Here is a 16,429-nt window from a genome sequence, read left to right as displayed (position 1 = left end):
AAATGTAAAATAAATGGATAAAACTTTGTCAATGTGGGCATCATCATTTGCAGATCATCAAAACTATTTCCAGTAAACAGTTCTTCATTCATCCATTTCAATATAATCTAATAAATAGATGCAATTTAAAAGAAAATTAAATACATAGATGTGCAGGCGTAGAGGTTAATTAATTCTGAGACAGGCTTTATGAAGGTGTTTCTTTGGACACTGGCTGCTTTGTAAAGGATTTTCAGTCCCGTCCTTGTATCTTAGAGGGGAATGTTTTTTTCAAGCTCTGTTTTAACCAACCATACAAATTAAAGTGTATTCAACCAGCGTTATCGTGATAGATATGCGTAGGACATCTTTTTGGGCAGAGTTTGATTGAGCAAATAGAAACAACCTCATGGTGCCTTTGCGAAAACGGGACATTAGAAGACTACCAAAAAATGCCATCCATACTACTATGTGAATTCAATAAATTTATGGTTTTCCTGATATTCAGTTTTTGTTGTTTCAGCTGAAACCGTCAATTTCTTTCAAGGAGGAGATTACATGCTCTCACAGTTACCACAATATAAAAGAAAAAGAATGATATTCTTTTCAGCTGTGCGCTAAAAAAGGTTTCTCTGACTGAGTGACCTAAATAAACTAACCAGGCATGTTCTGGTTTGTCAGATCATTGCACCAAGTAAAAATTACTTCTATATATTTTTAAGTTAAACTCTGTTAGAAATTCAAAATGATGTCACAAAGTTTGCAGATGTATTGCCACAGTTTTAGTACATACTCTGGACTGTATACTTTTAAAAACAATAATGTAAAAATCAAAAATCTTTTGTGATTAATTTTATTAATGGACAAAACACATCAATGGCATTCACTAAGAAAGTTTCACAGACAGGCAGAGATGGGTCTTGCTGCTTGTCTGTAGAAGGCTATTTGATCATTAAGAGGTGCCAATATTTCCAGTGCAAATGAAGAGCGGCAGCTGAACAACAAGCAGTATAATAAGAAAAGCAACAATCCCTCATTTAAAGTTTGTATAAAAAGTTTGTGAACATACATTGAAAACGATGTAACTTTCTGTCAGTGATTCCTGGAATACCGCTTACATGTGTTAAAATCACGGCTGGCACAGAGAGGGTTATTTGGTTTGGAGGTCGTTGTCCTTCTGTGGGGAGAGATGTTTGAGCGATCACCTAACGCGTGAGAAAGGAATCCGCTGTAACGCTAATGACGGTCTGCACTCTCTTACCTGTCTGTAAAAGTTGGTTTGGGCATTAAAATCACTGCAGCGACTTATGAGAGATGTGCAGAGCACGAAAGGAGAGTTAAGAAAAAATCCAAAGAAATTATATAGAAACTGTATATAAAAGGATCAGCTGTGGAGTTTTTCTACCTATAACTAAATAAACAAATAAATACTGCAGGTTGGATCTATTTGCTGGAAATGTACTCGTTGTTGGATTTGAAGTGTCCCTTTCACGGCGCAGTATTTTTGAACCAGAGCATGCAGGCATTACTGCATGCGTTTAAATTTCGATTTCACATTTTATATAAGTACATTAGCAGTGCAATGAAATCATTGTTTTATGCCTTCATGTTTAAAAACACAAGCCATCAATAATCACAGAATGCAAGAAATGACAGTGTGAAGATGAGAGTGCACGCAGGGTGGTCAAAAATATGAATTATGATACGTTCATATTTTCCAAGAGGAGAGGGACCGTCCGGCTTTTCCGGCTCTGTTCAAAAGTCCAGCAGATACTCTCCTCCGGTCGCTGACATTCACAGACTGATGTTACTTTTGTGTGTGATATATATATCACACACAAAAGTCTGGTGGTGACAGTTTGGCAGTCAGAGTAACTGACGGAATAACTTATAGCATTGGGATAAAACAAAGCAAAAATGCCTGATTGACAGACCTTTATTTCTATACTTTGTGTTTTAATAGAACAACAACAATTTGTTAAGCTAACAAAAGAAACTAATCAAAACCTAAATGGATTTGCAGATTTCATGGAGTAGTCTTGTGTGTGTGTGTGTACATATGATCTATATCCTGCATGTTATTAAAGTGCATGCAGCTGACTTTGTGTAGGTTCACCATTACAAACAGTTGTGTTTTAGAGCTGTCCATGGTGCTGAAATTCAAATAGTCTGAGTGCAATAAAAGTTTATGAAGGAAAAATGTGTTATTTCACGCTCCTGCCTGGACTTTTACGTGACTTGAAATTGATGTAAGTCTGTGTGTGCGTGTGTGTGTGTTTGGGTCTTTTTTAGAACCAGAAATTGGAATGGCACTATACTTAGGGGGGCCAACAGTCACTTGTGGGGATCAAATGCCAGTTCTCATGAATTTGAAGGCATTTTTGAGGCCTAAAATATGGTTTTAGGGTTAGGTTACAAATAGGTTAGGGTTAGGGTTAGGCATTCATTTCTGATGGTTAGGGTTAGGCTATGGAGCTGAGGAAAGCGTTTTGTCAATTCTTTGTCCTCACTAAGACATGAAAACGAGTGTGTGTATCATTAAATAATAGAATGATGTGAACATTTTTTATCATCAAGTGATAGAAAAGAGGAGGTTATTTAAATTACAGCATTATGTGATGATCTTGTTTATTTCTTCTTCCCTTTTTTCCTGCTGGGTGTCTTTGACAGCGAAAATCTCTGCTGTATGTGGGGAGGACAGTAAAGAGTGGAGCAGATAAAGAGGAGATACTTTAAACACACACAAAAAGACTGGACAAGTTAGTAGAACTGTAGGTGTGAGCTAAAAGGGTAAAGACCGAAAATGTGTGACTTAACACTGTCTCAACTGTTCAGCTGAGATCCATCCACTTGTGCTAACTAATTACAGTTAAGCTAAATCATTCATTTTTTGTGTGTTGCTCCTTCACCTGCACACTACTGAGTCTTTTAGCTTTTGAGCCCAATTGTGTGCAGTATGGAGGGTTGATAGCACTACCCTGGTGGGCGTACATTAACCTCTGGAGCCCTGGTGGCAATTCTATCAGTCAGTCAAAATAGCAGGATGACTTGACTATAGTGCATATCGCCCAATCCTACTGTGTGTGTGTGTGTGTGTCTGTGTGTGTGTGTCTGTCTGAGACGCCAGATGCAGCTGACAGAACAGTAGTAAATGATGCTCTGGGATGACAACATATTGGTTTAAACATGACTATAGGAAGTAGCATGCTGGAAGTATTTCTTGGCAAACATTAGCTTGACACAGTGACTGCATGCAGGAGTCTTGCTGTCAAGCTGGAGTTAACAGATTTCTCATATAATGTTATTCGTTAAGAAATATTTCCCCCAGTCATAGTCATTTTGACATTAGGTTCAATCAAACGTGAGATTTCACACATTAAGCTGTCAAATGTTTTTAGGTTAGAATATTCTTTTATCCATTCTATGCACGCATAAGGGAAATGATAATGGAGGGAATGAAGGGACTTGAGGACAGATTGGAATTGCTATTTCAACACTGAACTTTTCATCAGGCTCTCAGAAGGAAAGCAAATATGTATAATTTGCAGAATGTTGAATTATTCTTTCACAACCTGATAAGTTTTGGATACAGAGCTGCATGTAAAAGAGTATGACGCATACTTGCCTTTGAACGCCTCAGATCTGTTTCATGTTTTGCTCTCTGTTCAGCTCCTAACTGAAGTTGAGCCCCGCTTAAGTTTAGTGAAAGATTCAAACTTGAGCTGGTGTGTTCTGGATGTGCAGTTCTAATACGATTATCTGTCCTGATATGCAATGAATCCTGATATGCATATGGCAAGAATTCTTTCTGCTTTTACTACATGTGCAAAACAAATTAAAAACTAGCATACAGGTTAAAATCATTAAGCGCTGTACCTTGGTTGGTGTCAAAAATATTGACATTCTTGGTGAACTTGGAGCTTTGGTGTCCCCCGCCCTGCCGCAGTCCTCCTAATAGGCACAGCCTACCAGCTGGGTCCCATATCACACCCCCATAGGAACGTTTGCATGGCATCATGGGTAGCGTAGTCCAAGATCGCGTCTCTGTGTCGTACACCTCAAAGGCCTTTAACGGTCGTTTACACTGACGGCCACCTTAAGAGTAAAAAAAAAGTTGTCTACTAGAGTGACAAATAAAGTGCAGACATAATAGCTGTGCTCGTCTGTTAGTACCTGTCACATAGAGCTTATTGCCAAGCAGATGTGTGTTAGCATCGTAGCGTGGGGTCGGCATGGAAGGAAGTAGCGCCCACACGTCCTTTCGAAGGTCATACTGCTGCAGGATACTACGGGGAAGCAGGTCTGCACACATTCCCCCTAGAGCCAGAGCACGGCCATCTAGACACATGCACAGAGACAGGACATTTCAGACATTATATCACGATGATTACAAAAGTGGAGCTACACTTCTCCACCGCATCCTAGCTGATGGAAACAACTTGTGGGCACTTCATGAAGTGCTAAAAAATCTGCTCATCCACAGGCAGACACGGATGAGAAGTTAGCTTGTGACAAGGCAAGAAAATCTGACAGACGAAGGACAGAAAGTACAGCAGTAGAATAAAAATGCAAGAGTCCACGTCTGGCACTTTGGCATGACACCCCAAGCATAAGAATCGAAAGCGAAGGCGAGTGTCGAAGCGTGAGAAAAGCAGCATTAATCGTCAAAATGAAGAGGAAAAGAGCTGCAAGGAAGCAATCTGCATTTTTATTGTGTGTTTACTTTAGTCAAGTGTTTCTTTACAAAGCCACTTGACTTCAGATTCTAACCTCAATGCATCTGCATTAGTGACAAGAGGGGAAGAAAGTTTGCAAAAACACTTTATATTCATTTGGGGAAAAGAATGTCTCATTACCACAAGTTCATTATTAAATATCCAGAAAATAACGATCCCACAAACGTCAATAAAAATGGCATCATTTAGTCAATGTGGTGGCTGACGCTCCATTCAGAAATACCAGATTTGTTTTAATTTGCTATTATTGATTATTTTGTCAGATGATCTGTCTCTTTTTCAGCTGCTCGGGATGAGCTGGGGGATGAAAGTGCAAGCAAAGGGCAGAGGATCGAAAAGTGGTCAGGGAGATGGAGGGAGCACAATGGAGCCCATACACAGCCAATAAGTCTATGTGTATACAGCATCTATCTGCGTTCCCTCGGACACTGACAGATGCACCCGAGTCATAGAGAAGCTCCCTGAGAAGACCGCTCATACTAGCTGCAAAATGTAGGAATAAATCAGAGCCCCCAAATATCGCTCCAATGACTTCAGACAGCAAAACAGAGTCGACTTTTTGGTAAAAATTAAAGTGCACCCAAGTGTTGATCTGAAGTTCACAGTGGAGAGCAGCTACTCTGATTATCTTCTTCACACTTTGCACAGTTAATTCTTGATGGATGCATCTTGTTTGTTGTTATTGCTCTCATTTTTAGGCACATAAAATTAGCCATAACTCTTTTATATCCTATGAAATTTCAGTGTTTGAACTACACATGGGCACAAAAAATGTATGGTTTTAATTTTAACTAAAGTTATTCTCCACTGATGACGTGACAATTGGGAGATTAACAAGGTGACAGGTAGCTATCGTTTAACTGAGCTCAGGGTGGCAATCATACATATGGACCTGGCATATGTGTGACTCACTCAACACCAGAAATAATACCAAGCAAGCACCACACATTGATGGAAATAGTTTTTCTGTCCTTTATTTACCCCAAATTACTCATTGAAAACTGGGTTGTTTAGTCTGAATAACGCTATAAATAACGGCCTACATTAGACATCAGTTTAGACCATACATAACCCAAATACAGCCATAAAACTATCACCTCCAGCCAAAACCTATTCAAAAGATAACTTCACCAAACTGTGACTGATTCCCATTCATGCACTTAGCAACTTTGATATGTTTCCTTGATTAGAGGCTGATGATGACCAGTGCACATTACAAAGGCTAAAATTGGGTTAAATTTGTCTTAAATGGAACGTTGAGTGGTTATTTTAGCCATTGTTTCAAAAATATAACTGTATCTTTCTTTGTTTTATTTAACATGATTAATTTTTTGCCCACATGTTAATGCATTCATATTTTCTGTGACTGTGAAACAGCTGTGATCACACAGCCACATGTGAGTGATGTTTCTCACGGGTTTGTGTTTCATTGTATGTTTCAGGGAGAGCGTATTTGTACTGAGCTGAGCCTCTGGACATCCATCATCCAAACACTGATGATATTCATTCAGACCTGCAGTCGACTTAAAATTACCAGTTAACCTAACGTGCATATCTTTGGACATGCATGTGCGAGGAAGCCAGAGTACCTGCAGAGAACTCATGCAAACTGTGAAGCCCCAGCCGGCTTTGCTGTTAAGCAAAAGTTCTAATTACTGTGGTGTCCAGCCTGTGGGTAATAAAACTGTACCCACGTGCTACTGAAGTCAGATTTGAGTAGTCTGCAGAGTTTCTCGAGGTGTCAATGTGAGTGTGAATGGTTATCTGTCTCCCCCTGTGTACACTCTGAAGGAACAGTCTCATGTCCCCAGGGATTAGCTGGGCTGAAACCCTCCAGCTATCACAAATGTCTTAAACAAACACAGCTGAAAGCAAGACAAATGAGCAGCCCGCTGATCAATGAGGTCCATCAGCAATTTGACCTATTAATGTATGTTTATATACAAGCTGTCAGAAAAAGTTTTAAATGGCTCTTTGGCACACACACACTTATATACCCCAACTAAGGATGAGGAGTATGTCTATGTCTGTAACAGATCTTATTAATGTTCCCTACTTCACTGTGAATGCTCACTACTTGTTTTTTTCTTTATTTCTTTTACAGTGAAGGGATATACTAAGAAGATCAAAAGAGAATACAGAACAGTGAAAGCAGAGAGAAGAGTAAACAAACCTAAAAGCTCTTTTATATTATATTTCAGATTCTTCAAAGCAGCCGACTTTTGCTTTGAAAACATCTTTGCACACTCTTCAGTCTCATGAGGTCATCATGTGGAGCCTTTCCAACAGTCTCCAAGTTTTCTACATATGCTGAGCACTTACTGGTTGCTTTTCCTTCACTCTGGACTCATTAAACTCATTCTGAAATGTGTCGTTAGGGTTTCGAACACTTGTTTGTGGCAGCCAGGTGAGCTAAAGCTGCTGTTCATCACTATCCTACCTGTCCAAATGGCCCTGAGAGTATTTTGGTGATGAGTTTTGGTTATTGTAATGTTAAACCACATTGCTGCCTGGAATGCTGAATAAATCACCAGATGTGTCACCAGTAAAGGGCTATTTGCTGTACAATAACACTACCTAAGCAGAACACAACACATGAACACAGAAACGTTAAGAAGCCAAAACTTCCAGGAGTTACTGTTAGCTTATCTGTCTAATGGTAGATCCGTAAGATAGCTTACCTGTTAACTGAAAACTATTAGGTGATAACCTGATGAAACAGGTAAACATAAGGCCAGCTAGGGCTAAACTGTCATCAAAGCTAACAGTGGCCACTTTGAAAAACAGCAACTAATCAAAAATATAATGTACGTTTTTACTTTCAGTATTTGGTTTGACTCTTTGTGCAGCAAAAGTTACAACTAAATTTTTCCAAGAACGCAGTGTGGCCTGGCAGCTTGGAGGAAATTTAAATGTGTTAAATGTGTTCTGAATTCTGTGTTCAGAACACGTTTAACTCCAGGATGGTGTTTGGTGGTATTCTTCACATGTCTGCTCTGCAGCTGAAATCAACAACACTTACAGATTTTCTGAGTGGGATGGTTTAGTATTCAAATGGCATCATTGTGTTATTACAGTTCTACAATATCAACAATTTCCATGGACTGTACATATTCTCACAAAGAGATATAACAGTACAATCCCGACGTATGAATCTTGATTTTTTTTAATTGTTTGTTGTTTTTCCCTCAAAACTGCTGATTTCATTTCATTTCACAATCAGTCCTGATCAATAATACAACCTCTACTGCCAGTATGTAGTCACAACGTAGCTATGAGATGTTTACCAGCCACCATTAAACAGAATACACAGAAGAACATGTTGGGTACTACAACACAAAATGACAAACAAGCAAAGCCAAAGACCTTTACAGAAGTCAAAATCTCTTAAAAGTATATGAAACTGAGGCCAAGTGCAAACTCTGCAGTAAAAGCTAGCATGTTGCAAGTCTACCATAACTATGAATAGTTGTTTGTAAGGGGGCAATTAAGGAGGAATATTCTAATTATTTTCAGTAACCATTACAAAGTATTTTTGCTTAAAATGTATAATAATAATAATGTTTTGATCAGTCGCCTATTTTTAGTCTCATTATTGTCCCCTTGCTATAGAAACAGAAACAGACGCAGTATGTGGTGCATACAGTTTATGTATAATCCATACCTTTCACTGTAATGGATACACCCATCAGTGCCTCCCGTAGAGCACTTCTCTTCCTCCACCTCCCCTCCTCTGTGTTATACATCTCCACCACCTTCAGAGGGCTCTGGTCCTCTCCCACCCCTCCCACCACCAGGATCTGCTTTCCCATAACTGCCACAGCTGCCCCAGCACGAGGAGTGGGCATAGGGGGCAAGCTTATCCACCGGTCCCCCTGAAAATTGCGAGGAGGAAGACATGTCAGCTGTCAAAGAACTGGGTTGTATTTAACTATTTAAATTAGAGTTCTGTGTTCAGATAAAGCCCATGGCTCCTTTAGTTCAGGGTACATACACATCAAACCGATTCAATGCTTGTGTGTTTCTTATAAATTCATATCTGTTTCATTTCTAGCTTAAAAAAGTGTATTTGTGTCTCTAACGGACTGAAAGATTTTTATGTTTATTAATTCCTGCTCAGAAAACAGTAAACTATCAGCTCCGCTGTCCACGTTGTTTACCTCTGGGGAGTAGAGCTCCAGGGATGGACATGGCCTTCCTGCAGCGTCACAGCCCCCCAGCATGTACATCTGCCCCCCCACTTCAGACAGAGTGTGATAGACACGGCCACTGGGCAGTCGAGCCAGGCTCTGCCAGTGAAACTCTTGGGCACTGGGCACCGCCATGACATCGGCACCCCGTCGGAGACTCTCTGGGGAGCTGGGGAACAGGTAGGCGGAGGCCCAGATCCAGAGAAGAGTTAAGGGCAGGATTATGCAGGGAACGCTGAGAAGATGAAAGGTGTGTTTCCTCACCTCTGGATGGTCTTCCACCTCACACTGGGCCCTGGAGCGGAGACAGCATCAGTCAAAAATGGTTTGTACATGTAGCTTTCAGTTGAGTTACCAGAATGAATGTTTACAACAACATGTTAATTTTATCTAAAATAAGTTAAGGCTTTCATGCAATCAGAGTCAGATCTGTTGTCATTGATGAACTGTACTTATCGTGTTTTCATTTTTCTCACCCCAGTGGGGGAGTATGTAATCGATTCAGTTTGTTTGTCTCTCTGTCTCTGTTAGTGTCAGCAGTGCAGTCGTCCAGTTTTCAAGATGAAATTTTTAAATTTTGTGAGAAAATAGATGCCAATAACAGCTTGAGTTTATTTAATTTTGCTAAAAAACGGGTCAGGTTCAAGGTCACACCAACTGTGAAAATCAGTAAAACTTTATATTACCCACAGTTCGTTATGGACCGTCATCAAACTTCACAGCAATACACAAGACCTTGGGGGACATGAATACCTCTGTTGGCTAAGCATCTGATCTTGTAATATATCATATGAAAGGGTATTGACAAAGATGTACAACACACTTAATATTTTTTTAAATGACAACCTATGATGTCATATGATGTCACAACGACGCCATAAAGTTTTTTTATTTGATAAAACAAAGTTTAGTGAACGGAAAAAGAAAAAGATTGTTGTTTACATTAGATTAGTGACAAGAAGTTAAAGTCAAGACACACAATTTAAGCTAATGTTATGAGTTAAATTCATTCAGGGATATTTCTTGCAATAGAATTTTGACATTTTTCATAGATTTATTCTTCCTTCTGCGCCTTGGTTTGTGTGTACTGTGTTATACTTAGGCTGCAACAAAGAACGAAGTCACACTGCCAACTGAATAAAGATTTACGAAGATTTATTAAACTTTAAATATGATGTGAGGAAAAATGGATCACTTGTGCAAAGAAGTCCATGGATAAATTGGCAAATGTATTGCATGTGACATATGTGCAAAAATCAAATTAAGATAATTAGATCAGGAAGAACAAAACAGTCGTGCTATCATGTAGAGACGGTGCAAGCACCTTCACAGGGAAGAGTAAAGTTGCAGCAGGAGAGGAGATGGGGCCACAGCCTTAAAAGTAAGAATTTAAATAGCCATGCATCACCTGCATCACACATGAAACTCTTGTAAGACTAAGCGCACACACATAGCAAACCCTGCATTAAGGTCTGAAGCCGTAATAACTGACATAGTTTAGAGCAGGGGTGTCAAACTCAAGTCCTTGAGGGCCGGTGTCCTGAAACTTTTCCATGTGTCCCTGCTGCAAGACACCTGAATAAAAGTTCTACAGAACTTGACTGCATGCTGAGGTGGCAACCCCTAACCCTGCTCAAGTACATTTAAATAAATGTAAGTGTTTGAAAAATGTACTTTTATTGCACCATGTTCATTCACTCATGAGCTGCTGTAACATGAATTAAATGGCTGAATCTTGCTAATGACCTAATAATTTTATTCAGCTGTGTTGCAGCAGGGACTCACGTAAAAGTTTCAGGACACCGACTCTCGAGGACTGGAGTTTAACACCCCTGCACTAAACAAAGTCCGTTGATGGGAAGCAGAATTTGTGACCTGGAGTCACTTTAATGTGTTTGGCACCCGATTGTTTTTGTTTCAGTGTACTTTTTGCCTTTCAATTATCCTTTCCACTGAGATGGACCCAGCAGTAGGTGGAAGAGTTTGGTTCACCTTAGATGGATTCTAATGGATATAGGCGGTATGCCACTGCCCTGCCAGCTGGACTACATAATGTATATGTATATATGACTGGTTTCAGTCATTATGCAAATGTACTGTTTATAAGATTGGGGAAACCTACAGTCAGCTGAGACTGAAGAAGTCACTTGGATGAGTGACGAAACGTTTCTCCCACAAAACGCTACGTCCAGATGAACAGAATCAACTTTTTGGAGATACATAATGTATAGTTTTGTCAATTATGGGAATCCCTCCGTTTAATGTTGTGGTCAATATTCAAATAGGAACCTTCATTTAACTTTATTTTTTTAACCTATTAATGCTTTTTAAGGTTTTGCTGTTTTCACTGACACTTCCAAGTGCTTCCAAACACGTTATGATAAATACCTAAAAAGCACACTTTGCTGATAATATGCTCATCATAGGCTATTGTGAATAGAATTTTGAGTTGAAAAATTAATTTAATCCATTTTGCAACAAGGCTTAACATGACACAATGTGGAACAAGCTGTAAATACCTTCCATATGCACTATAACAAGGTGTTGATAATCAACTTAACTTGATTAATTAATGATGACCTCTGAGAGCCTATATAAAAGCACAAGTTTTAATAGTTTGCTGATGTATTTCCTTCTTGGCACTGTGCTCACACAGGCCTGAATGCTATGGACTAACAATGAGAAGCAATTGCTGCTGCTCATTACTCTAGGAAGGGTTACAGGGCCATTACCAAACTATCTGAAGTCCATGATTGTATAGTGAAAAGGATTATCTGAGGAAAACAACATTCCAAATAGTTGCCAGTCTGCCCTGGAGCCGATGTCACAACAAATTCATCCTAAGGTCAGACCACTGAATGCTCAGAGAAACTGTCAAAAACTGAAAGATTGTCAGGTAGTGGTCAGGTGACCACGGGGTTTGCGTTTAAAAGGGAGACTGACCCACCTGTTCTCTGCTCAGACATTGGTTCCCTCATGTCAGGAGCTCTAGAACCCTTGCTACTGTCAGCCAGCGCGCGCCTCAGGTGCCATAAGTGTTATCCAGCTTTGTTCATTCTTCCATCCTGGTTCCACCGCTTCCAAAGCCATGATCAGCGCACCAGAAGTTAGCCTAACTTCCCTCTTGTCTGCCTGTGCCCAGGAATGGGCAGCGGCCCTTTACAATGCCAAGTCCCCAGCCTGCAATGATTATGCCCTGTTTGCGGAGGAGTTAAAGAAGACCTTCGATCCCCCTTGTAGTGAAGTGGAGGTGGAGTCGCAACTATATCATTTATGTCAGGGTAAGCAATCCATGTGTCACTTTTTCTCAGAGTTCCATATTCTGGCCACTACGTTAAACTGGGGCAATGCTGCTCTCCTTTCAATATTTATGGAGAGTTTGACCGATGACATCTGAGATAAGATGGCAGGACATGAGGCTTCCAAGACTCTTGATGAGCTTTGAAGATAGACCAACCAGTTATATCACGACCTCGTACTTCTCTGGAACTCTTCCAGTTCCAGAGAGGTACAGCTCAGCCGCTTCACGTCTGGTTGACCATTTCATTCTGGCCACTTCAGTAGACGGCCACCTTCTCCAGTCTTACCCTATCCAGTTCCAGACCCAGCTGATTCGCATGTCCATGGACCACCAGGAGGAGTCAGATCCTGGGTTGGGGTACTCAGTGTCTACAGCAAAATGGATTCCACAGAACTCCCGCTTCCGGAGTCCATTGATTTTTCTACCACAATCTCTCTGAGGTCGGGTGTAAAAAGGGACCCTCTAATCTACCCCCACATCGCTCCTACAACATGCCAATCGAGCTCCTCCCTGGAGCGGTGAATCTCCACGTCTCTCTGCTCTTCATTCTCCGTGTCATCTTCGCTCATCATCCGTTGTGTAGCCCCCTTGTGTTTTTCTCTGCGTGTCATTCTGTGAGTTTTGGTTTCAGGTTTTGTTTGTTACTAGTTTTCTCAGTTTAGGTCTATGTTTAGTTCTGTCCTCGCCACTCATACCATCAGCCTTTGCCTGCATTTTGGGTCCTCCTTCACTAACACAACACGGCTTGCCCCGCAAACCGTGACACACATTGGACCAGGAACTATTCCTACGCGCCCCCATTGGTTTTCAGCACCCTTTCGCTGGCCCCTGGTGGAATCCATTTGTGCTGCCCTGTCCGCCGAACCAGCACCTCCACACACCTCTGCAGGTTGGCTTTACATTCCCTCCAAGTGTCGTCAGGAGGGCATGGTCTGGGCACACTCCTCCCTGCTTTTGGGCCATCTGGAACCCAACACGACCCTCCAACTTCTTTGATATGCCTTCTGGTGGATCTCTATGGGTTGGGCCATCCGTGAGTTCGTTTCTGCTTGTGACATCTGCACCCGGGTCAGATCCTCCACCCAACATTCTGCTGGTGACCTTCAGCACCTCCCTGTTCCCAGACATCCGTGGTCCCACGTTAATGATTTTGTCACTTCTATCTGTCTGTTAACAATCTCAACACTATCCTTACCCTTGTGAATTGATTCTACAAGGCAGTACATCTGGTCGCGTTATCCGCGATCCATTTTTTATGAAGGTCCACCCTGTTTCCCACTTGTCACAGCTTAAACAACACATTACGTCCCCGCTGGCACTACGGTCTCCAGCCCCCACCCATCCAGAATCATCAATTGGGGTTAAACTGTCCGTGGAATTCTGGACTCTTGTCGCCGGGGCCGGGTGGTTCAGTACTTGATGGATTGGGCTGGCTATGGCCAGGAGAAATCCTTGTCAGATGCCTGAAACCCTCAACTGGTTCCTTTTGATTTGAAGGAGCAGCAGCTATACTCTGAGCCTCTCCCGGATAGCTGAACTCCTCACCCTATCTAAGGGAAAAGCCAGCCTTCGGAGGAAGCCTATTTCCGCCTCTTGTATCCATGATCTCGTTCTTTTGGTCACTACACACAGCTTGTGACCATAGGTGTGGGTAAGGATGTAAATTGAGAGCTTCGCTTTTACACTCAGCTGTTTCTTCACCACAACGGACCGGTACAGCATCCACTTCACTGCAGCCACAGCGCCAATCCGTCTATCAATCTCCTGTCACTCGTGAACAAGACTCCAAGATACTTAAACTCCTCCACTTGTTCCTAACCCAGAGTGCCCACTACCCTTTTCCACCCTTTTCATCTTAAGTTGTATTTATTAAAAAGAACCATCCACCTGTTCTTATCTTCTTACATAGTAAAAAATATTAATTGCTTGCTTGAGTCATCTTGTCATATAATGTACAAGCCAATGACACAAAATACCTTGCTTCCCGTGACAGACTTTTGCAGAACGGGGATAACTGACTACAAGTCACTTTGCTCGTGTGTAACTGTGAATTTAAATATCCACCTCTTACAGGTATCCTCAGATGAGCAGCAGCTGTAGTCTGGACTGAAGTGAGTCAGCATCTCTCATGTTTAACTTTCCTTCCTTGTCGTTGTGAAGCCAGGCGCTGCTGTTGTTTTTTCCTATGTCATCCCTCAGGAGCTTTCTCTTTCCTGCGTGTAACCCACTTCTCCTGCCTACACACAGTTTCCAGCGAGGAAAGAGGGAGGAAGTCTGTGACAGACGTGGGAGGAAGCTTTCCAGAATAAGCCCACGATGCACTGCAAGGCTAATTTTGACTACATCACAGAGTACATCACCTTAAATGCACTCTTTCTCACAGACCACAGATGGTTATTGCTCCCAAACTCAGGTGTTTTGAGGTCACACAAAGGCAACTGTTAAATTATCCAGCTGTGATTAAACACACTCTCTAAGCAGTTTATCCTTTAAAGCTTTACATCTCATTTTAAAAACATGCCCCCTCACCTTGGAAAGGTACACTCTCCGCCTCTCTGTCCATTTTACTGGCAAGCTTTATCTGTCACACCTTTGATCACCTCACAGACAGAGACGATAAAGGACAAAGGGTGAAAATACAGAGGACCATCCTTCAAAATAAAATCTCCCACATTTAATTGTGCAGGGATATGTTGCCATAGCAACAGTTAGGCTTTTCTCAAGAGGTGCTGCTTTTGTTTTTTGGGGTTTGTTTTTTTAACGTCGTTTGCCTGTGATTGCTTATCGCTTGGTTTGCTGTTAATAATAGCTTTCGAAAACGGATGAAAAACAAATAAAAGCGGTTGTGTTCCTACAGTCTGACCCCAGCGGGGGGGCGGGGGGATTTGCTAACAAGGCTGGGTAGTTTTCATCCAGCCCAGCTCACAGAGTGCATTAATTGCAATCTGTAACCAATTTGGTTTGCCATATCGTTTTTTTTTTTTTTTTTTTAATTAACTGCTTGAACAGCTTGAGATCAACAGTAAGCCTACCAGCATCATCTGAAGTAATTTACAATCAGCATGCCTCCAACTTGAAACTTTTAATTAGGTTGCCTTCCTACTATCCCTCTGCTGTCACTGTGCAGGGACTCTAATCTGAATGTAAAACTAGTGAAACCTTCATTCGTTAAATGAAACATACTGAAATGCATTTTAATGAAAAATTGTGTCCTACGAGTCATTATTGTCTTATCAACCATCCATCCAAGTTTGAATGACAATGAACATAATTTGTGGCAAACAGGTTGTCATGAAGGAGAAACATCTGAAGTCTCTCCGCTGGTCGTTCTGCTCATAGACCTCAGAAAAATGAATATGCAAATACTGAGATTGCAAAAGCTAACCTGAAGCCAAGGCATGGATCCAACTGCTAATAACATTTGATACAACAAATTAGAATACTTGAGATGACTAAACTGGATCCAACTGTGCCGCCATGTGAGTTAATCCCTTCTTAATCAAACTTGCAAGGAAGAAATCCAGCATTACTTTTCCTCAGGGACTCTACTCACTTTACTTACACATTTATTTTCACATTATTTATTTATTTCATTTTTGCTTTAAAAGATTATGTAAATCATTGATTTAATTATGTCCTGTCATTGAACACTGGGGCGAGCTCTTTATTCTCCTGAGGACATCCAAGGCTATGTGGGACCCTGCCCAAACATGTTCACATGTGTTTTGTAGACTTGGAGAGAGCATTCATGTCCTGTGGGTTAAAGTTATCCTGTGAGGGGTATTCACAGGATATGGGGTATCAGGCCTGTTCATGAAGGCTATTTTTTTCACTGTAAAACTGTAGCAAGAGCTTGGTTTGTATTGCAGTAAGTTAGATTCATTCAGTATCCAGGGCTTCCCTTTTTGGCAGATGATGTTTTAACTTTTATGGACAGCTGGTGTCCGTTTTGGTGGTCTCAGGATATTTGCAGATGATGTGGTTCTGTTAGCTTCATCAAATGTTGACCTCCAGCCTGCACTGGGGTAGACTGCAGCTGAGTTTGAAATGGCTGGAGTGAGAATCAGCACCTCTGATTCAAGAGTGGCAGCTTGGAGTTGCTGGAATACAAGTGGCAGAAATGAACTTCCTCTGAAAGGTAACACAGTATAGTATGTCTTGAAACGCCTTGTAAATTCCCCGTGCAGAGTGTCTAGGATGGATGAGAACCTGTGGAGGTGGTC

At 41.2% G+C, this 16,429-nt stretch overlaps 1 protein-coding gene across 4 annotated transcripts in view; it reads right to left on the bottom strand.

Annotated features, from left to right (window-relative positions):
• Positions 1-16,429, bottom strand: part of klhdc8a (kelch domain containing 8A) — a 55,770-nt gene that overhangs the window by 14,156 nt on the left and 25,185 nt on the right. For 3 of the 4 annotated variants that reach the window (XM_084927474.1, XM_084927473.1, XM_084927478.1), the window contains 5 exons: positions 9,170-9,200; positions 8,876-9,074; positions 8,380-8,590; positions 4,153-4,317; positions 3,856-4,074 (listed from right to left, as the gene is read on the bottom strand). In XM_084927474.1, the coding sequence (XP_084783600.1) occupies positions 3,856-4,074; positions 4,153-4,317; positions 8,380-8,590; positions 8,876-9,074; positions 9,170-9,200 (825 nt within the window). Of the gene's footprint in view, positions 1-3,855; positions 4,075-4,152; positions 4,318-8,379; positions 8,591-8,875; positions 9,201-14,270; positions 14,454-16,429 lie in introns of those variants that run through there. The other variant, XM_084927475.1, reaches the window with a different exon arrangement.

This window comes from Perissodus microlepis, chromosome 5, assembly GCF_051167445.1.
Source record: "Perissodus microlepis isolate ML-2025 ecotype Zambia chromosome 5, ASM5116744v1, whole genome shotgun sequence".
Classification (NCBI taxonomy): Eukaryota; Metazoa; Chordata; class Actinopteri; order Cichliformes; family Cichlidae; genus Perissodus; species Perissodus microlepis.
This window is presented reverse-complemented; position numbering and strand designations above follow the sequence as displayed.